Here is a 23,688-nt window from a genome sequence, read left to right on the forward strand (position 1 = left end):
GGATGTTCTGTACTTGTATGCAATAGTACAAAATTAAATGATAGACTAGTGTACATTATATAGCCAACACATGACAATAAGCAGCTAAATCCAGAATGTTATCAGTGTCACTTCCTCCACGTAGAGAGTGTGGCTAACAGGAACAGAAAGTCAGCTAAGAAGCAGTGGTTTGCCTCCTGAGCGTCCTTCTACCCAGGCTGGCATTCCTCCTTATTCCATGTGTACCGGCACCAGTTGATGGCCATGGACTGTAACTGGAATAGTGCTGACCTAGCAGATTGTTCTCTTAAGATTTAAGAAAGAGTCCTCGGGTAATGTTTTAACTTAAAAAAAAAAAAAAACATTTGCAGGCTGGAGAGACGACTTAGTGGTTAAGAGTGAGTTTTTTGCTTTTGCAAAGGACCAGGGTTCTCTTCCCAGCACACTTACAGGGTTATAACTCCAGTTCCGAGGGATTACATACCCTCTTCTGACTTTTGTGGGCTTCTGCATACCTAGGTGCATGTACATGTATGCTAGCACACACACACATACACATGAAAATAATGAACAGCTGAATAACAAAATAAAATGTCTTAATTGGATAAGGCACCTGTAATGCCAGCACTCGTGTAAATGAGGAAGGAGATTAGTAACTTAAAGGCCAGTGTAGGCTTCGTAACAAGACTCCATCTCAAAAAAAAAAATTGGGGCTGGTGAGCTGGTCCATGAGGAAGAACACCTGCAGCCAAGCCTCACGGCCCAGACCTGTGCCTCATCACCCACACACTGGGAAGACAGAGCCCGCTCTGGAAGTTGTTCTCGCTCTGGAAGTTGTTCTCCGGCCTTACACATAACATATACACCCAAAATAAACGAAAGAAAGTGCAACAAAATGGAAACATCCTAATTAATTCAGTGCTCTGTGCTCTGTGCTAAAGTTACTTTGTTTTCTTTGTAGTTACCTCCGCCGAGGTGAAAGTCATTGGTGGATGAAAGGATCAACTCCTACGCAGATCTCAGAGATCATCATTAAGCTCATTAAGGATATGGCTGCAGTAAGTCCCCTGCTCCTGACGACATCTGTGAGCTAAGCAAGAGTCTGATTGACACAGAAAACAGCTTACTCTGCTACATTAATAAAGTGCATTACTAGTGTTTAAAGCTTTATTTAAAGACTGCATTTAGAATGTTGTCCACTGTACCATTGGTCTTGTCAGTGGATGGTAAATTTGTGTTCATTTCAAACTCCCAGTTAATTTACCTAAAAATTTTGGTACGTTTTCCAGAACCTTAAAACATAAAATAAAATACATTCTTCCTAACTTAAGAAAGAACCTATGTTGAAAATCCAAAAATGAATGAAAAATATTCCCAGAAGTAGAAGTTTCTCATCCTCTTCAGTTCTGAGTTTTTAAGCTTTTATATGTCTTTACTTATGTCCTGTACCACTATCCTAAGGTGTTGGCTTTGGGGATGCACTCCCCTGAGTGCTGGCTCCATAAGGTCACTTGGCTCAATGTCACTGTCATTAGGAGACAGCCAGGGGAGGAGTTGGAGGGAACAACAGGCATCATAAAGGGGAATACACCAAGCTGGGCGGTGGTGGCACACGCCTTTAATCCCAGCACTCGGGAGGCAGAGGCAGGCGGATCTCTGTGAGTTCGAGGCTGGGCTGGACCGACAGCCTCCAAAACAATACAGAGAAACCCTGTCTCGTGTAAAAAAAAAGGGGGGGGGGGTAATACACCAGTTGCCCATTAGCAGATTGACTGCAAGGGTGTGAGAAGTGGAATGAGATTCTGGAGAAAAGCCAAGCTATTATACTTCTTAACTGAGAACAATTTCTTAGACTCCATGGCAAATAGGCATTCTCCAGGAAGTGTGTCAAATGGAAATGCTTAATAATGTTTTGAACACCTGAACTCTGTAATAAAGTACTGGTGCTCATTAAAAATGTGTGTAGCTGGGGCTAGAGAGATGGCTCAGCCCTTGAGTGCACTAGCTGCTCTTGCAGAGGACCTGGGTTCAACTGTCTGTCATTCCAGCTGCAGGGGCATCAGCATCTCCTACTACACAGTACACATGCATCCATGCAAGCAAACATTCATACATATAAAACCAAAGTGGATGAATTTAAAAAAGGTTTCAAATTATGGTGGTGGGTGGATTGTACACAGAAGTACAAATCCCTGGAGAGAAGAAAGGTGTGAGATGTCCTGGAGCTAGAGTTACAGGCTGTGAACTGCCTGACATGGGTTACTAGGACTCGAACTCAGGTCCTCTGGAAGAGCAGCAGTCAAGTCAAAGCCACCAAGACATCTTGTCTGCCACAGAAAATGAATAAATCTTTTTTTAACACCAAAATCTCTTCAGAGCTGTGCACAGGTTCTGGGTTGGACTCCCAGCACTGAAGACAAAGAAATACAGTACAAATAAAAGCACTTGTGGGTTGAACCTATGTATATTCTTAGATTCTTAGTAATTATTAGATATATGTTTCACATTAAATATCAAGATTTTATAGCCAAAACTTCCAAGCATAGAAACCTTATTTCTACCTTTTATTTTGATCCAAATATGAAATAAAATGTGTTGAGCACTACAGAAATACAATGTTGAGGCTTTAATTTTTTATTCACTTTAAAATCATCAAAATAGATATTAGCAATTGAATTTTCATTAGACTGTAAAGGCTTTATGGTTTGTACCCCTCTCTAGAAGTTCATGGTCTTGCTATAAGTAAGCATTCTCCTTGGTGAGAGGTGTTAATTTAGAGAAAAAAGTTTGCTGTGACACACAATTCTGGGTACTTAGTAAGATACTCTGTTCTGCTCAATAGGGTCACCTGTCAGAAGCTTGGTCCCGGGTGACAAAAAATGCTATTGCGGAGACCATCATTGCTTTGACCAAGATGGAAGAAGAATTCAGGTCTCCGGTGAGGTGTATTGCAACAACTAGAGTAAGTTTTTTTCCTTTTAAATTTGGTCTGTATCATTATGTGTGATCAATAAGTCAACTTTGTCCACTGTAGCATGACAAATAAATGACCAGAGACTGATATTGGAGTTCATGCTTCAAGCTGAAGATCAGAGAAACAAAGCAGCTCAGCCAGTAAGATCTTACCTATAATTCAGCTCAGGCTAAAGGGGTGATCCTCGAACTGCTCCCTACTTCACTGCTCCCCAGATTCCCTCAGACTGCTATACTCTCCTCAGCATGGCTGGAGACTATGACTGAATGACTCTGCCTTTTTTGTACCTCTCAAATCCTGGGATTAAAGGTGTGAGCTCTGATTCACTCTCTGATAGCCAGGGTGGTCTTGGATTTAGAGATCCATCTGTCTGGATTAAAGGTGTATACCACCACTGCCTAGTTCCATAGCTCGAGACTGGCTTTGCTTTCTGAATCCTCAGGCAAGTTTTAATAAATCATAAATAATTTATCACCACAGTCCACATGTATAGTTAAGTAGGTATTCGTCAAAAATGACTGTTATGAATTGAGTGTAAGAGTGATCACTGCTCACTATGGCGCTTTTACCAACTTTTGTTATTAATTTAAGAAGCTGAGGCTGTGCTGGTTAGGAAAGTCTAAGTTATGCCTTGTATATCATCTTTCTAATGACCTATTTACCGTAGCTTACCTCAGTAAATTGAGTCGTAGCACTATTCTATGACAGACTGATGATCCTTACAAGATAAGACTCCCTCCTACACAGTTCTTTCCAGTGAAAACTCCTAACTCAACTACTAGGTTTGTTTGCTTTGTTTTTACAAAACAGTGTGTGGGCTTGGAGAGTGCCTCAGCAATCAGAGCATTGTTACTCTTGCGAGGATCGGGTTTGGGTCCCATCATCTGTCTACACGGTGGCTCACAACTGCTGTGACTCCAGTTCCAGGTCTTACACCCACCCTTGACATACCAGTCTTGTACATGTATATGCATACACTGTGGACAAAGCACTCAGGAACACAAAATAAATAAGTCTAAACGTTTTTTAAAAACAACACGTACCAGTTTTCGGTGGGGCTGAACTTCTGCAAAATAGAAGTACATTCTTTAAATGAAACATCTAATGTCTAACATACCAGGTTTTATGAGCTATATAATCCAAAGGTGATTTAAGATATTAGAGGGTAGTGCTACATCATTAGGAACAGTCACACTAATAGAAATTTTTTACATTCTACAAAGTCTATAAAAAAGATAAGTTATATTTTGTTAGGACAGAGAAAACCAATTTATGTTACCATGCTAATGAGTGTGACACTTAAACAATTTTTAGTTACCCCTTTCTACCACACATGAATTCTTTCATTCTGTGTTTCTTTTTCACTTGTATAGATTTCCTTTCTCTTTTTTTTTTCAAATTTTCATTAATGATTGAATATATCGTTCTGTGTGAAGCTGAAGTTCACTCTCATATGCCTCAGAAATGTTGAAATGTTTCATAGCATGTGTGTATATGTGCGTGATGATAGGTGCATGTATGTTTGTGTGTGGTGTTCATCTGTGTGAGTAGAGCTGCTTGTGTGCCTATGGATAGTCTCAGGTGTTGATCCTCACCATCCATCCTGTTTGAGACAGAATCACGTTATTGTTTACTGCTGCAAACAGCAGGCTAGCTCACCAGCAAGCCTCCTGTTGCTCCCTAGTCTCTGCTTCTCGCCTTGCACAGGAGCACTGGGGTTTCAGACATGCACTCACTCTCTCGTTTCCAGCTTTATGTGAGTTCGAACAACTTGAACATGAGTTCTCACATTTGCATGGCCACCTGTCCCATCTCCTCAGATTTTTTAGGAGAATTTTCTGAAATTTAATAGACATTAATTTATGACAAAGTGTCCAAAGTAGGCCCTATGAGACAACAGAAACTTCTGAAGAACTGTTATTATGTAGAAGTACCAAACTACTTGTGGAACTGCAAAACTAAATAGGTACTTATCATCTCATTGGGAATGTAGAACTTTGGATAGAGATGTACTAGCTGGAAACATACACAGTAGACCTGTACAGTAAATATTCCTGTAAATGATTGATTTTTGTACATCATTGATGAAGGATACTTTCACGTCAGGTAGGAAACAGTGGTTCTGCATAGAAAGAAAGAATCATTTGCTCAGTTGGCATCCATTGGGCCCATGGCACACATACGCAGCGACATCAGGATAATGCAGTTGCTCCTAAGCATCTCTGCCTTCCCAAACTAAGCCAGCACAGATTTGACTGTTAATGTGTGAGTCAGTGAGTATCTCATAACTGCGTTCCCATAGATATCAGTAGTAGAACAGCTTTCTCCTCCACAGCTCTGGCTTGCTCTAGCATCACTGTGCGTTCTTGACCAGGACCACGTGGACCGCCTGTCATCAGGAAGGTGGATGGGAAAAGATGGGCAGCAGAAACAAATGGTAAGGTCAGGATTGTTTTGTAAGTACTTTTTTTCTTTATAGTTAGTAATAGTGTGTAGGGGAAAGCAACAGATCAAACTATTGAAAGCATGTCCTGTTTGCCCAATTTCATCTCATAAAAGTACTGCACGCTTTACAAAATCTAGGGCCTTGTATTTGACTATATAAAAAACTTTCTCCTTTTCTGATTCATGTTCATATCAACAAAATTTGTAGCCTGATTGATTTGTGCCAAAATGTGATTATTCTTGGGACTAAAAGGAAGAAAAACAGTAAGAGGAACAGTGTGACATGCCCTTTTTCAAGATGTAACTAGAGGAGGCTTATGAATTGCTTCAGTCATTTCAGAGGGGACATGATGTCAGCCCTCTCAACATTTTCTGATGAATGTCTGGGCTTTTATAATAAATTGTACTCATATATCATTCAGAAGATTTGGATGTATAGCTAGAAGAACATTAAGTCAATAAAATGTTACATCTTTTTAAACGTTGACACCATGTGTACAGTAATCTTACTGGATAGTTTTGAGAGATTTTGATTGCTCAGTATATACCTGAAACAGTTCTGTTTAACATTCAAATTCAAAGCGTTTTACGGATTTTAGAATAAAGCCTGTCAGTGTCATAAATATTTGTCCGAGGTTTGCTGTAAGTCTAACATAGCATGTGAAAATACCTTATTCCAGCCCATGTGTGATAACCATGACGATGGTGAAACTGCAGCTATCATCTTATGCAACATCTGTGGAAATTTATGTACTGACTGTGACAGATTCCTTCATCTGCACCGGCGAACCAAAACTCATCAAAGACAGGTGGGATTTCTGTCTTCATACCCAGATAAGCATCTGGGGCATGGAAAGAACTCTGGAGTAGCATGGGACGGGTGGTGGAATCGGTGGCCTTACGTGAGATTTCTGTTGTCGTGCTTATTAACTATAAAGTGAGCCAATGCTTTTTCCAAGGTTTAATTAGCACCCTAATTATAAACATGGAGCTGTCGTAAAGACTGACAAGAACACTGGAGATGACTGGAACTTATAGTGCTTTATAAAGAAAGCATTGTTGTTGAGTGATTAAGTCTATGCTTCTACCCAGAAACACAAACACATTTGTGCCTTTTCTGTAATGGAACAACAGGTCTTCAAAGAAGAAGAAGAAGCTATAAAGGTTGACCTTCATGAAGGCTGTGGTAGAACAAAACTGTTTTGGTTGATGGCATTAGCAGATTCTAAAACAATGAAGGCAATGGTGGAATTCCGAGAACACACAGGTAAAAGAGTTAAAGGTTGAGTCATAAATTCAAAGAGGGAGGATGAACTATGTCTGCATTGTATAATCAATTAGATACTAGTTTATTCATTGCAAATAGATGGTTGATGATGGCATTTGACCACATGTGTTTGGTCGACACAGTCATCTATGTTAGAAAGAGCATCAGACTAAAAGTCAAGAAACCCCATTTGTCACTAACCTGCCGTGTAACTGTCTTACTCACTGTTCTATTGCTCTGAAGAGACACCATGACCAAGGCAGCTCTTACAAGAGAAAACGTGTAGTTGGGGGTTTGCTTACAGTTTCAGAAATCAGTTCGTTGTCATCATGTGCACAAATGGTGTTGGAGAAGCAGCTGAGAGCTTTATATCCTGACCCTCAAGCATGCAGGCGGAGACAGACAGGGCCTGGCATGGACTTTTTAAACCCATCCCCAGTGACACACCTCCTCCAGGGAGGCCACTCCTCCTAATCCTAATCCTTTTCAACAGTTGTACTCCCAGGTGAAGCATTCAAATACATGAGCCGATGGGAACCATTCATATTCAAACCACCACAGTGACTTTGGGTGGTCCATTAGCCTCTGTGAAATCATTGTCTTATCCTACTTACATCTTTATAAGTGAGCCTCCCACATTCGTGAAGAGCACAAATGTGAATGTGCCACTGTGGATAGCATGTCTGTGTCACTAATATCTATCTTAACTAAAAAGTCCTCTGATTTTGTGGCACTTCTTAGAGGCTTTTGTACATTTACTGCGTCTCAGGACTTCCTGAACAGTCCTGGGGTACTAATTGTAGTAACTAATATAGAGGACTAAGCAATGCTTTAAACTCTAATTCTACTTTTTTGATTTTGTTTTTTGGTTTGGTTTTTGGTCTTACGAGACCGGGTTTCTCTGTGCAACAACCCTGACTGCCCTGAAACTCTCTCTCTAGGCTAAGCTGGCCTCAAACTCACAGGGATCCACCTGCCTTTGCCTCCTGAGTGCTGGAATTAAAGGCGTATACCACCACCTGGCTTCATTCTTCTTTTTTATAACATAAAGCCCTACATATTACAAACTTAATGTTACAACCAAGATGAAAATTTCTCCTGCAATCTGTCAGTTCTCTACGTTAGTTAATGTAGTATTGAACCATCCTTGCTGACAATGCAACTGCCCTTTCCTTTCCTCAGTGTGTTCTGCCGTCATCTCTGGAATCAGTGATTGGTCCTAAAATGTGTGCACCTGTACGTGAAAGTGACCAAGGCTGTTGCTTTAGGGAAATCTTACCCTTCTTTAAATATTGCCACATACTAAATTATTTTCAGAGTTGCAGAGTGCCTGGGGCAGATTTTTTTTTTCTGTTTTTCAGTTTTTTTAATCTAGTCAGATTTTTCACTGTCATATAATTTTGTTATATAAAAATACTAAAACATTTCCCTTTATTCTGTGTACTCTAATTTTTTAGTTGGAATGTTTATCTAGTGTGCATGAGTAAGGACTTGCCAGATCTGCTCAGCCTACTGACTTTACTAGATATATAGTCTGTTTCTTCTGCTAAAAAGGTATAAACCTGTAAAGTTTATGGATCCTAAGTTTCTTACCCCTTTGGTGACTGTTCACTTTATATTTAAGGTGGCTTACAGCCTTTAGTAACTGAAAGAAATCTAGTTTGCTATTTGAAAATTAGCTATATTGCAATATAAAAAGCATGCCTTCATGGAAGGTTTTTCTTCTACTTGAACCTAGGCAAACCCACCACAAGTAGTTCAGAAGCATGCCGCTTCTGTGGGTCCAGGAGTGGAACGGAGCTATCTGCTGTGGGCAGTGTTTGTTCTGATGCAGACTGCCAGGTAGGTGTCTCGTTAGAGGTTAGGCCAGGAAGGCAAAGCATGTAGTCTCACAGAGTCTCTAGTCGTTGTAGGGGTGTGGTTCTGCCTCCGTGCAGTGTCCCCTCTCACAGCCCAAACGGGACTTTTTGTGATGCTTATTCATCACCATCATCATAGTTAATTTTGCTCTGGAAACAGCTAAGGTATCTGACCACATGGGACAGAACACACAACTCAGTGACTAAGAGCACTTGCTACTCTTGCAGAGGACCCAGGCTTGATTCCCAGCACAGGCGTCCATGGGCAAACACACACACAACACACTTGCCAGACAGCAGACACACACATATACAAACTTGTTATATATCTGACCAGAGTTCCTTTGCTCATTCATTTGCCTAAAGTAAACCTGTAGTGTTTGAAAGTTTTTGAATCCTGAATAAATCTGCTCTGGATTGAATAGAATTCAGATTTTGAGTGAGAGATTAAGTAAGGTGTGGTTTCTTTGTTTTGGTTTTTTAACCCCTGTTTTGGCAAAAGAGGCTGGTGACTAAGAAACGTTTACATCAGAACTTTATGCTTCATGCCTATGTGTGATGCCAAACCAGCTAAAGTCACAGTTCACTTGTTTTCAGTGCCTTTCTTTTATGTGGAATCAAATCCTTTAATCATATTAAAAGGAAAATTCTGTTAATCCTCGTTTATAGCCAAAGCATAGAATGATCATTGTTATTTTGTTCTAGTAGGAATTTCTTGTAAAGTAGTACTTGCCCTTTTCAATCATTGTAAACCATTGCAATCCGTCTTCAACAGGAATATGCTAAAATAGCCTGTAGTAAGACGCATCCTTGTGGGCATCCGTGTGGAGGTGTTAAAAACGAAGAACACTGTTTGCCCTGTCTGCACGGCTGCGATAAAAATGCTAGCACCCTGAAGCAGGACGCCGACGACATGTGCATGATCTGCTTCACCGAAGCGCTCTCTGCAGCTCCAGCCATCCAGGTGGCCTCAGCTTCTAAATGTGCCTAGGCTTTAACAGGAGCACAGATAAGCATGTTAACATAAGCTCATTCATATACGTGGAGAAGGAATTCTGTTACCGTATGTTCTGCAGGTCCACCTATCACTCGGTGGCTTCTGAACATGTATAAATTGATATGAAGGGGAAAAGGACTAGAGTTTCAAGTAGCTAAGCTCTTCTTAATCTTTGTGATACACAATATGTCATAGCGACATATAATTCCGTACATAATAGAAGCTAGCAGTCTGTTTTCTAAATAAGAGTTTTAACTTTTGACATTTATGTTTATTTTTAATTCTTATAATTGATTCTGAGATAATGAATATTCTCAACAAAACTGTAAGTCATTAAATCAGTAATTTCTTTCATCTATATAGTGGCTGACTAACCCTGACCTAGTCTCCATTACATGTGTAGTTTTTATATAAGTGGCATTAATGCATGATTAGAAAAAATTGTAAGTTGAAATCCTAGTCAGTACTGTACCATGAGTAAGTGTTGAAAGTCTGAAGATCCCTTGGTACTAAAGTGCGTGATGTTTCTCTTGGTACTAAAGTGCGTGATGTCTCTCTTGCCTGCTTCACGTAGCCGTCCTGCATTGGAGTCTTTCCATCACTTGAGTGCTGTCATGACTGCATTTGCTTACGTCCTTCTTGTTTCTTTCTTTAAGCTCGACTGCAGTCATGTGTTCCACTTACAGTGCTGTCGGCGAGTTTTGGAAAACAGATGGCTTGGTCCAAGGATAACGTTTGGATTCATATCATGCCCCATTTGCAAGGTATGGAACCTGAAGTTATTTACCTATGAATTATTTCTTTTCCTCTTTGCTTTCATCTCAGATAGCTGCCAGGGTCTTCCAGTGATCTCTGTTCCTGTTTTCCATTCCCCAGCCTCAATTAGTTTTGTCCTTATCCAAGTAGAACCAGAGTAGTTATGGTTTATTAGAGATAGCCCTCAGTGGTAGACTGTTGTCTTACCATTTAGGCCTTTGAGGGGGCACAGTTATTGTCACCGAATTGTCATGTAAAAGCTCCCTAAACTGAATTAAACATGATATATGGCAGGAGAAATGTTAATTTAAGCTCATCGTGTATTAGTGGTGGGTGCCTCGCTATTCAGACCTACTGAAGGCTGTGTCATATGACGTGGCTGTGAGTGAGTAACAGGAAAAGGACCCTCTGCTGCTTGCATGACCTGAGATCTGCTCTTAACAAGTGAACCGTGGACATTTAATACTTCTTGAACTAGTTAAGAGAAGAACAGTTCTTTGGCATTACAACACATTTCTAACTAGTGATCTCCTGTTAGAATGGTTGGCACTTGAATACACATTAAAATGTTTGTTGAAATATTCCATAAATGCTTCTCTTAAAAATATTATTTGTATTTCAGAACAAAATTAATCATGTAGTATTAAAAGACCTGCTTGATCCAATAAAAGAACTCTATGAAGATGTCAGAAGAAAAGCCTTAATGAGATTGGAATACGAAGGTCTACATAAGAGTGAAGCGATCACAACTCCTGGGGTCAGGTTTTATAATGACCCGGCTGGCTATGCCATGAATAGATATGCATATTACGTTTGCTACAAATGCAGAAAGGTATGCTGCAAAGTATCCTAAAGAGTTAAGCACTGGAGAAATTGTATATTGACACAATTATTCTTCAATTATTCTTAACCCGTAAGCTAGCAATTAAAAATGAGGAAGCTTGGTGCAGTGTTTCAAATGCAAGTAATTTACTTAACTGGGGAGAAGGAAATACTTTCTACCTAAGCAGGCTTTTTCTAAAGTTTGTAGTATTTCCATGCAAAGGATATTTGCCACCATGACTGATCCCTGCTGCCTGGTACAACTGCTTCTTAGATAATGCCGCTCTGTGAATCTCTCTTGTTTTACCAGCTCTCCTACTTACTAATCTGTACCTCCTTAGTTTGGATGACCTCTGGTATATTCATGACTTTTCCTGCCCCTTACACCATTAGGACCTTCCAAATTCTTTGAGGTTTACTTACCAGACATTAAAAGTTCTCACAGATGCTTCAGTCCTGGCGTCTGACACAATCTACACCACCCTCACTTCCCCGTGTACAGGCTGCCTTGGCAGAGTCCTCTGCATCTGCCTGCAGGTTTCCGAGTCCGTGTTTTGTGTTACGCCTGAGCAACTCTGTCTTCCTGAGCTTTTCTGTGGCATCCCTAAACTCCCTTCCTTCCCTTGGAGTGCTGCTAGTAGGTTAGTATTTGTACATCTCAGATCTGTCTGGGTCCTTCTTCTTTCTGATCGCGCAGCACTGTCTACTTCTGCAGACTCACGTCCAATAACATGCTGAACACACACATTTCCCCAAACCCAGCCACGGTTGCTCCACCACTGATGGCCCTGTGGTAGAACACAGTCGCTTCTCTTCTATTTTCACCGTAGCTATACACATATGACTCTCCTTCAGGGCTCAGCCCCTGTTTCTTCTCCTCTGTAATGTGCTCGCACTCCCCCGCACCGCCCCCTCTGCCTGCAGTTCTGCTGTCTGGTATGTGTCCATCACAGCACGTAGCCTACGCTGTTTCTGTTGGCTTACTTGTCTGTCTGCCCCATTTCATAAGCTCTGTAAAGAAAAAGGATGAATTGTTTCCGTTTCTCTACACCCAGTACTTGATGCTTAGTCAATACTATGAATACTGTACTAATTAGAGAATGAATAAGGTAGTGAAAGAATGACATACAGTTCTGAAGTGTAATAAGTAATGAATGGAGGACTAAACAAATGATAGGCACATGAATATACACACAGATACACAAGGAAAGAGCAAGGACATATATTTGTAAGATAGCATCTATGTGTGATCATTGTGCACATACCATAAATGAATATTGTGCTTCCACGGGGGTAACAGTCATATGTTTAAGAAGCCACACTAAGGAGAAGATATGGAAAACGGGAGCTGCTGGAATAAGCAAATGGCCTGGCATAAGTGACATACCAGTAAAGCCAGATTTAGCTGACAAGTGACCATTTGTAAACTCTGCATCAATGGAGCCTGGCTTTGGCCTGTTTTTCTAGGACAGATAATAGATTTATGTTGACTCACCTTATTTATCCTCGGCTTTTTGACTACAGACATAATGTACATGTAAATTGTCCCAATTTCTTGGCCTCATTTATTTTGTGCCCAAAATAAGTAACAACCAACTGGCCATCATGATAATTTCATTCATTCTAGTGTTCATATTGAATATTATTAAGATTCTGAATATAGCATAGGTTTGTAAGTATGAACAGTATTCTGAATAGAATTTATTAAATTTCTGTTCATTTTAAAAATTGTATGACCAGAAGATGCTTGAATTGACTTTATTGATATTAGTTCTGTCCTAATTTATGTCAGGCACATTTTCTTACGTGTCATTGTGACCTAGGAACTGATAAGCATGTTTCAAACACTAGAAAAGAATATGGTTTTTAAGATTTTAAAATGAGAAAAATTTCCAACTTTGCCCTGAAAAAGCATCATTTGTATTTATTTGATACCCTATCCCTCATTCTTGTTTGGAATATTGTATGTTCTCTCACCATTTTCCTTTAACGTCACAATTTTTCTGACTCCCTCCTTCTGAATGTGTGTCTCCATTCCCAAATTGGAATAGCTTTATTTTAAGCCAGATGTGGTGGTGCACACCTTTGATCCCAGCACTTCAGAGGCAGAGACAAGCCAATCTCTGAGTTTCAGGTCAGCCTGTTCTACAGAGCAAGTTCTAGGACAGCCAAGAGAGCCTGTCTGGAAGAAACAAGACGAAAGAATGAATGAATAACTAGCTTCATTTCTGACCCCAGTTCTCCCTACAGTTGTCAGTACAGACATATTTACATGGCATGACGTGGGAGTATGTCCCGTGCTCTAGCTTCATGTGAACATGCTTTCTCCATAGGCATATTTCGGTGGTGAAGCTCGCTGTGATGCTGAAGCTGGACAAGGAGATGACTACGACCCCAGAGAGCTCATCTGTGGTGCCTGTTCTGACGTGTCCAGGGCTCAGGTAGGCAGAGCATTTTATTAGACACTCCAAAGAGTCAAAGCTCAGCAGTTTAGAGCACTTGCTGCTGCTCTTCCAGAGGTCCCAAGCTTGGTTCCCGGCATCCACATCAGGCAGCTCCAGTTAATTCCATTAACTTCATTAACTCCAGTTCTGAGGATTGACACCTCTAGCCTCCAAGAACACCTGCACTCATATTCACAAACACACATGCAGACATATACACACCTACACAGAATTAAAAATAATGAAAATAAGCCTTATCTGTCTGTAAAATAAGACCGTTTATACATGACTCTACCCCTGCATGTAGTGTATTCTGATACTAATCAGGATAGTGCATGATATCTCAAATTTGTTCACGTATGTTATTCCCTTTCGATATTTTCATTCTATAGTTGTCTTCCATGAAGTGATCACTTTATTTAAGGAAGAGGAAAACATTTTACTAATTTCATTTCATAAGCCTGCTCTCAAACTTTTAGGCTCTCCCATCTTTAATGAAACTTTCACCGTATACCTATGAGATTGGTAGGTAGTAAACTATTACTGTGCAGCTTTCTAGCTCAATAAAACATTCATGAGGAAATTAGTTTGCTCATTAAGATAGATTGTGTGGGAGATTAAACTTGAACTTAAGGCTTTTATCAGATCTTTTGGGCCACACGTTTACTCATTAATTTTTTAACCATTGGTTTTTTAATCAGCTTTGGGAGCTACATATTCTCTCAAAATATTGATTAATAAGCTATGCACTTGAGTCTACTATACATGTATTCAGCTATTGTAAGTATAGTTGCGATAGCTCACTATAATCTTGTTTCTCTCATCTTTTGTTATAGATGTGTCCCAAACATGGAACAGACTTTTTAGAATACAAGTGTCGCTACTGCTGTTCAGTGGCTGTCTTCTTCTGTTTTGGAACAACACATTTCTGCAATGCATGTCATGATGATTTTCAAAGAATGACTAGCATCCCTAAAGAAGAACTCCCACACTGTCCTGCAGGTGTGTTTCAGTATTTTCAGCTCACAATTATGATGTATGTAGTACGGAGTTTTAAACTGTTTCTAATGATGGAGGGTTCTTCGCCATTGTCAGCTGATGGCTTTCTGAATTTGATAAAAAGCAGAGGTCATGTGTCAGGTGTAAGACTCTCCAGTGACGCATCTCCTGAGGAAGGAGAATGGTATCTACTGAGAATCCAAAGTCTGCTGTCAGAGAAAGGAGAACAAACATTTAAAAGTTAATATCTTAAATTCACGGCCGAACAACGTGAAAGGGTTGTTTTCATTGATTTTTGAAGCAGGGGGATTAACTGTGGTGCCTAGCAAATTCCATACCACTGAACACAGTCTTGGAAGTTTCTATTTGGGGACGAGGTCTAAGTAAGTTTCCCAGGCTAGCCTAAACTCACTCTGTAGACCAGGCAGAGCCCCACACCTGCAGCCCTGCTGACTGTTTTGGGTTACTGACCTGGCCACCAGGCCCAGCTTGTGATGTTTTGGTGCTTTTTCTTTTTAGTGGGGGGGTGGTTTGGGTTTTTTTGTTTTGTTTTGTTTTGTTTATTTGTTTCCTCAAGGAGGTTTTCATAAAATAGACAAGTGATTTGATGTTGAATACCTGGGAAGTAGCTGCAGTGAGGACCAGAAACCTAGGAAAATTAAAGAATTCACCAAGAATATAAAACAAATGACTGTCCGTGGAGATCAGACTAAGAAAAAAACAAAACACAGAACCCAAGAGTCTGAAAAAAAAAATTGTAAGATGCCAGGAGCCTCTCATGGTCCATAGAGAAGAGAAACCAGGCTTGAGAGTCAGGGGGTAGCGAAGGGTAAATGAGAAAGAGAGGAGAATTTTATGTGAGCTGTTCTGTAGTTAGTGTACACAGGTACAAAGTGACAGTATATGGTTTTGTTCCAGCTAAGAAGCACAGCCTCCTCCCACGTGTGGCTTGTACAAATGGTAGGTCCCCTGGAAAGCGCTGCCGTAGCTCCACCTATCATACTCGCCACCCTGCGGTCCTGACTATGGGATATACTTCAGGGAATAATGCAAATGAGCAAGTATATAGGACCCATTGCAACACTTCGTATAATAGTAAAAGTGGGTCAGTAGCACTAGTGTCCAACAGAGGACGACACTAAACATTGTCAGTTACTACTTAAAAAGAATGAGTCTCTGTGTACTGATCTGCGTAGATCTCAAACACAGCACAGGTGAGAAGGGGAAAGCACTGTGTTGCCTTGGGAAGAAAGGGGAGAGTGCGGATATAGACTCATCTATATGTGCACAGGTAAATGTCACGAAATAGACAAGAAACAGGAAAATTTTCATTGATTAGCTATTGTAGAGATGGGAAGATAAACAGGTGATTTATAATTAATTAAAAAGAATTAACATTTTGACTTTCCAGTCATATGAAATATATTGCCATTTTTTGTGTCAAATAAAAATTATTTTACTGATCTCCATCAAAACCCCCTCTAGTTGGTAGCAGACTTGGAAAGAAGCAAATTGAGAGTGCTAGGAGGGGCCAGAGCATTTAGGGTGATTGTCAGTAGATGAAGATGGGAGCCATGACGATGAGCAAGAGGAGTGAGCTAAAGCCAGCAAGTGGGGTGAGGAATGAGAGTGTCAGAGAGGGTCTTCACTTGAAGCAAGTAGAGACTCAGTAGAAGTTGCAGGTCAAAGTCTAGAAATAAGCAGGAACCAGGAGAAAGGCCAGAGGACATGGGAGGAGCCTGGGCAATCAGTTTTGAGCTGAGAAAATTTGAAGGTGAGCTGGGAAAATTCAAAGTGTACTAATGAAGGAAATTGTTTTTTTTTTTTAAAAACGATGACGTTTGCAAAGAAGTAAGTATTCCAGAGGATACCGTAGTGGGGGGAGTAGCTGAGATGAGAGGTCAAACCAAGGCAGGCTTTCCATGTGTGCAGATGACCAGGTTCAACTGCAAAGGGACTTTGTCCTTCAGCCAGCTCTGAATCACAGGAGTGAGACAGCCCGAGAGTTAAGAAGGCAAAAGGAAGGAACTAATTAATATTCATCCTCTGGGCATTTTCATGTTTAGTTTCTTATTTAATTTTTGCAAACTTCCAGAGTGGAGAGTGTTGTCTCCACATTTACAAATTGAGAGTTGAGCCTAAAGAAATTGGTGAATTGGCAGAAACCGATGCATGTAGCATACAGTTTTCCCTCCCAGCACCACACCTTCCCCATTGCGAGGCGTTGGGAGAACTGGAGTGAATAGAAGTTAAGAGAGCACACAGTGGAACCGGTAGAGAAGAGGCCACATGCAGGGTGTGCTTGAAGGGATGGAGGAGCAGTTCTCCAGCCACCCTCCGCTCTGTCCGTGGGCCTGTCTAAAAGTGTATGGGGACAGGAGTAGAGATGAGGAGCTGAAGTAGACTGACTGCCACGGTCTTTTAGAGTCTACCAGAACAGCATGAATCACAAACTTACCGATAAGTCTGTCTACCACCGCTCTGGAGTTGGGGAAGTCTGGCAGCTTGGTGTCTAGGGGGCCCACACTCGTGTTCCTAGGCGCATGGTGCCTTCTTGCTGCGCTCTCACATAGGACAGAAGGCCTTCAGGTCAATTCACTTACAGTGATCCCATTCCTATTGATGACTCAGGCATGTCCCAAGGCCCCACCTCCTAATGCCATCACATTGATGACTGGGTTTCAAGCTATGAATTTGAGGGCCATCAAATATTCAGGCTATAATATAATCAATCCCACATGTCCATTCCTAAAAATTTTATTTCCTTGGTGCCAGGATACTTAATGTCCGTATCACCGTGTATGTGTAATATTGCTGTGTCCATCTAACAGGTGACAGAGATTTAGGAAAGTTAATTGCACCTCAGACTCTATACAAAATATGTGGTCATAGGGTTGCAGTGCTTACAGATGTTTTCCTTCATTTTGTTCGTTTTTGCTGTTGCTGTTACTGTTTCTCACCATTGTGTCAGGTAATGTTTGAGCTCCTTGAAAGTGCAAGTCACGTACTATGCACTGTTCGTTCATCTCTCAATCCCAAGTACCTGGCAACAGCATTCACACCCGTAGGCAGTGAATGGCTGTGAAGTAAATCGCCCCATGTCTTTTCCCCGTGCAAACCCAGTGACTGCAGTATGCGGAAGGCAGCAGATGGAGGTCACATGGCCCGCAGTGTTGTTGGAGATGGGGGTCTGCTCCGTTTATAGTATATGACGACCATAACCAACTCATTGTCCAGTGTCTGCTGTCCTCCCTGCTGACCCGTCCTGGACCTGTGCCCATATTTGTCTAAAGCTGTGTAACTGCTTTGGTCATCATGAGCTCAGACCATTGCTCCCAGCCAGCAACTGGTATTTCCTCTGAGATTCGCCGTCTTCACCTACACCCATGCCTTTTCCTCTTCTTTTGTGAACCTCACAAGATCAGTCTGTCACTGTTCAGTACTGGAATACTGGCTAACACGGATCACATACCACGCTCTGTATTTATTATGTATCTTGAAATTTTTAATAGAAAAGGTCAGGTTTTCTTTTATGTTTGCATAAGCCTACTTGATTGCAAACTGGTATCTTTCCCAAGGTATTTCTTTCCAGTCTGCTACAGTCTGTTATTGTAATGTTCATATTTCAAACTCATCTTGACTTTGCCACTAATCTTGCTTCAGACACTTTTTAACAACTGACACTCATTACCAGTCTTCCCATTTTACCAGTGTGCAAATTTTTCTTCACTGAATGTAAATGTAAATGTTGTCCATTTATATTTGAATTTGATTTTACTTGTTTTAAAAAAAAAAACTTCTCCCAACAAAAATGTCCTATTTTCCCATGCAGAATAAATTTCTGCTAAATTAAGGTGAGAGACTTTTGTGTCCACTTTTGCTTGTTGCTCCTTGCTTTAAAATGACTATCTCATCCACCAATAGGAAAAGCTTTGTAGCTCAGTGGTCCTCGGGGCAGAATGTTAAGGGTCAGGGGACATTTCACTTCCTGTTATCTGATTAGATACAAATACTTGCCATGCTGAAGTTTTCATAGTGAACATATATGTAGTAAGAAGAAAATTATTTTTAGTTTACTGATAGTCATGTTAGTTCTCTGAATAACTTGTTTTATCATCTGCCATTTATATGTGTATGTTTTAAAACTACATTCCTTTACCTCCTTCAAAATGTTTGCAGGTCCCAAAGGCAAACAGCTGGAAGGAACTGAGTGTCCCCTGCATGTTGTCCATCCACCCACTGGGGAAGAGTTTGCTCTGGGGTGTGGAGTGTGCAGAAATGCTCACACTTTTTAGAACAGTCAGATCCTTTGTCTACAGAGAGCACGTTGCCTTCATCCACTGGGAGGATGCAGTGAGGTTTAACTCTGCTCAGGATAAGAACGGGACCATTTTACATCCGTGAAAACGAACCATTCGCAGTGCAAGAATGATGCCAAATACAATGTATATACTTCTTGCTACGGAACATTGCCCTAATATTTTGGTTTATCTTCTTTTGAACCAAGATATCAAACTTGTGAGGTGTTTGCATGTGGCCATTACCGTTATTGGCCTGTGAAGCATTGGACATTTATAGATAATTGATATAAAAGGATCACCATACTCATGAACTAAGAATGATGCTGGCTTTCAAGCAAAAAAGAAAAATAATCACTGTTTATTGTATACTGCCTTTTTGTAATCCTGTACAATTGCATCACGGGTGGGGATAAAAAGAGGAATATTCTGGTTTATTTCCTAGACTGTTATTTAAAAAAAAATTGTGTTAGTAAGGCCTATAAATGTAATAAGTATCACACTGTATATAAAGCTATCAATGTTTGTCCTGTATAAGAATTACTAAATTACAAAAGCAGTTTCATTTAAACTTCTAGGTTAAGTTTGAGCCTGAAATTTTAATGAAGTGCAATACTGAGTGTGCCTCATTATCTTGCAGCTGTAAACATATTGGAATGTACATGTCAATAAAACCACTGTACATTTTTATACAGTGATAAAGTCTAATATTTGTGTGAAGAATTTCTTGAAAAACAATTTAAACAGCTTATGAACCCTAACCCACCTATAACAAACTCATTACTTTCCTGTTTGGGAAAATAAAAGTCTCAACAAAGTACATTGATGGGATCTTAAACAATGGGTAGAAAACCATGAAAATAAATGCCTAGAGGTATGTCTTCTTGTAGATGCATGTGCCAAAGACAGAAGGAAGCACTTAGGGAATGGGTCTGGATCTGTCTTCTTAGCCAGAAGCCTTTGTCTTCTATAGAGTTACCTTCCATAGACCCCAGTGTATGTAGGCACAGCTTTCAATGCAGTTATTAGTTAGTTAACCTGTTTATGTTGCTGGTATTTGGCTGGTTGAATGTTTTTTTGCCACTTGAGCTATTGAAACTGTTAAATTTTGGATTTATAATTCATGCTAAGCCAGATTTTATGTATTTCATGACATCAAGGAAAGATTTGATCCATTCTTTTAAAATTTGTTAATTTTTTTTTTTTGTTTTTCTAGACAGGGTTTCTCTGTATTGTTTTGGAGGCTGTCCTGGAACTCGCTCTGTAGACTAGGCTGGCCTCGAACTCACAGAGATCCACCTCACTCTGCCTCCCAAGTGCTGGGATTAAATACATAGGCCACCAACACCCGGCTAAAATTTGTTAAATTATTAACAAATACTGTGGCATTAATTTACATTAAGCAGCTGTGAAAAATTTAAAACAACTTTGGGAACTGGGGAGAGATCTCAGTCAGTAAAGTGCTTGCCATGAACATGAGATCCAGAACACACAGTTTTTAGATAGATGGGGAGGGAATGAAGGAAGGAGGGAGAGAGGGAGACAAAAGCTATGTGTAGTAGCACTACCTTGTAATCTTAGCTCTGGGTGTGAATCTCCAGGGCTTGATGACTAGCCAACCTATCCTCAGCAAGCTTCATGCCAGTGAGAGACCCTGTCTTTAAAAGGCAGGGTAGATGGCTTCTGAGAACTTGTCCATACACATACATGCACTCCCACAAAAATGGCTTGCCCACTGTCTTAGTTAGGGTTTCTATTTCTGTGAAGAGACCATGACCACAGCAACTCTTACAAGGAAAATATGGCTCAATTATAGTTCAGAGGTTCAGTCATTATCATCATGGCGGGAAGCATGCTGGTAGGCAGGCAGCCTTGATGCTGGCTACATCTTAATCAGAAGGCAACAGGAACTGGACTGAAGCAGTTGGCATAGCTTGAGCATATATAAGACTTCAAAGCCTACCCTCACCTGGCATACTTCCTCCAACATGACCGTATCTACTTCAACAAGGCCACACCTCCTAATAGTGCCACTTCTTATGAGATTAAGGGAGCCAATTACATTCAAACTACCACACCCACAGCATCACATAAAGCAGGCATGGTGGTGCACAATTTAGTACAGCAAGAGGATTGTAATTTCAAGATCACTCTAAGCTACATAGCAGCTTTGAAGCCAGCATGGGATGAATGATATTATGTACCCAAAATGAATTTTTAATAAAATTTGTGTGTGTGTGTGTTGTGTGTGAGAGAAAGATACCAGTTTTTAACACAGGTTACTATTAACACTATTGTCTCTGCATGCTCTAATAAAATTCATAAAAATGCTCAAGCCAAAAGGTTCAAAATTCATGAAAAGTCATTATTGGTTTGTAGTTTTTTTGGTTGTGAGAGCATTACTAAAGCCAGTTAGCTATAAGAAGCAGAGTTAGACTTCTTAATGGAGACTAACAGCCAGAAGGGCCTGGACAGATGTGCTGCAGAGTCTGAGACCACAGATGCCAGTCCAGACTACTGTAAACAGAAAAACCTTAAGTCACCATAGATGGTGAAAATAAGATCATTCAATGATAAAGCCAAATTTAAACAATATCATCTACAAATCCAGCTCTATAGAATATGTTAGGAGGAAAACTCCAACTTAAGGAAGTTAACTATACCCATGAAACCACAGGAAAGAAATAATCTCACGCCAGCAAAACCAAGAAAAAGGGAAGCACCACTACTACCACCAACAACAACAAAATAACAGGAATCAACAATTATTGATCACTGATATTTCTCAACATCAGTGATCTCAATACTCCAAATAAAAAGACAGACTAACATCAAGAATACATATCACTTGAGGACAAAAAGGTGGGAAAAGATATTTCAAGCAAATGGAGCTAAAAGTAAGCTGATGTAGTCATTTTAATATTGACAAAATAGACATAAAAAAACTAATCAGAATAAGTAGGGAAGGATACCACATACTCATCAAAGCAAAAAACTGCCAAGAGAATATTACACTTATTAAAATCTATGCCCCAAACACAGAAGCACCCAAGTTTGTAAAAGAAACACTATTACCTTAAATCAAATATTGGTCCTCACACACTGATAGTGAGAGACTTCAGTACACCACTCTCACCAATAGGCAGGTCACCCAGACAACAACTAAACAGTTAAATACCAGCACTAACATAACGTTGTAAACTACATGGACCTAACAGATATTTACAGAACATTTCTCCCAAACACAAAAAAGAATACCTTCGATTATGTACCTCATGAAACTTTCTCCAAAATTGACCATATACTTGAACACAAAACAAGTCTCAACAGATACAAGAAAATTGAAATAATTCTCTGCATCCTATCAGACAACCACAGATTAAAGTTAGATATCAACAATAACAGAAACAATATAAAGTTTGCAATTCATACAGCAGAACAATTCTACTGAATAAGAAATGAGTCAATACAAAATTACTTTCTAGAATTCAATGAAAATGAATATACAATATAACCAGACTTATGGGACACAAGAGGAAAAATTCATAGCTAAGTGTCTATGTAAAAAAAAAAGTGGACAGATCTCATACTCGCAATTTAACAGCACATCTGAATGCACTAGAACAACAAAAAGAAGCACACCCATGAGGAGCAGAGGGAAAGAAATAATGAAACTGAAGGCTGAGATCAATAAGATAAAAGAGAACAAAGCAAAGAATCAATTACATCAAGTTGGCCCTTTGAGAAAATCAACAAGATAGACAGCCCCTTATCTAACTAAGAGAGGAAATACCCAGATTAACAATCAGAACTGAAAAGGATGGCATAAAACACATAGAAGAAATCCACAGAATCATAAGGACATACTTTAAAAACCTGTACTCCACCAACTTTGAAAATCTAAAAGGATAATTTTCTGGGTAGATACCACTTACTAAAGTTAAATATACTTGAATTTTTCTTTGGGTCACCAGCTCCCAATGACACAGAGACTTATTATTAATTATGAAACCTTGACCTTAGCTTAGGCTTCTCCCACTAGCTCTTATAACTTAAATTAACCCATTCATTTTAATCTACATACTTTTATGTGGCACAGTTTCCTTTACACTGCCCACCCTGCTTCCTCTGCATCTGTCTGGAGACTCTGCCTTTCTTCTTCCCAGAGAGCTCTGTCCCCAGAAGTCCTACGTAACTTCTTTCTGCCTAACTAATGGCCTTGCAGCTCTTTATTAAACAGTAACATATCTTAACATAGTATACAGGAGCCGGGCGGTGGTGGCACACGCCTTTAATCCCAGCACTCGGGAGGCAGAGGCAGGTGGATCTCTGGGAGTTCGAGACCAGCCTGGTCTACAGAGTGAGTTCCAGGACAGCCTCCAAAGCCAGAGAAACCCTGTCTCAAAAAAAAAAAAATAGTATAAAGGAATATTCTACTATGACGGAATATTAAATCAAGATCAGATAAACAAACATGCCTATAACCCCTAGTGAAATAGAAGCAGTCATTAAAACTCTCCCAACCAAATCGGCCTAGTGCAGAATTTTAACAGACTTCCAAGGAAGGGCTAATGCCAATAATCCTCAAATTGTTCCACAAAATAGAAGCAGAAGGATCATTGCTAAATTCAGTTTATGAGGCTGCAGTTACCCCAATACCCAAACCACATAAAGACCCAACAAAGAAAGAGAATTACAGGCCAATTTCCCTTATGAACATAGACGCACAAGTACTCAATAAATACTTGCAAACTGAATCCATGAACAAATAGGTCATCCACCATGACCAAAATGGCTTAATCCCAGAGAGGCAGGGATGGTTCAATGTACAAAAATCAGTGACTGTAA

At 40.1% G+C, this 23,688-nt stretch overlaps 1 protein-coding gene across 1 annotated transcript in view; it reads left to right on the forward strand.

Moving 5' to 3' along the window:
- Mycbp2 (MYC binding protein 2) overlaps nt 1-19,548 on the forward strand; it is a 213,433-nt gene extending 193,885 nt beyond the window's left edge. The window contains 12 exon segments of the mRNA XM_040750559.1: nt 941-1,037; nt 2,822-2,941; nt 5,289-5,390; nt 6,079-6,207; nt 6,533-6,665; nt 8,404-8,507; nt 9,300-9,488; nt 10,178-10,285; nt 10,900-11,109; nt 13,433-13,540; nt 14,380-14,545; nt 18,722-19,548. Coding sequence (XP_040606493.1) covers nt 941-1,037; nt 2,822-2,941; nt 5,289-5,390; nt 6,079-6,207; nt 6,533-6,665; nt 8,404-8,507; nt 9,300-9,488; nt 10,178-10,285; nt 10,900-11,109; nt 13,433-13,540; nt 14,380-14,545; nt 18,722-18,837 — 1,582 coding nt within the window. The 3' untranslated portion in view covers nt 18,838-19,548.
- Nucleotides 19,549-23,688: the final 4,140 nt, after the last annotated feature.

This window comes from Mesocricetus auratus, unplaced genomic scaffold, assembly GCF_017639785.1.
Source record: "Mesocricetus auratus isolate SY011 unplaced genomic scaffold, BCM_Maur_2.0 Super-Scaffold_2245, whole genome shotgun sequence".
NCBI classification, from domain to species: domain Eukaryota; kingdom Metazoa; phylum Chordata; class Mammalia; order Rodentia; family Cricetidae; genus Mesocricetus; species Mesocricetus auratus.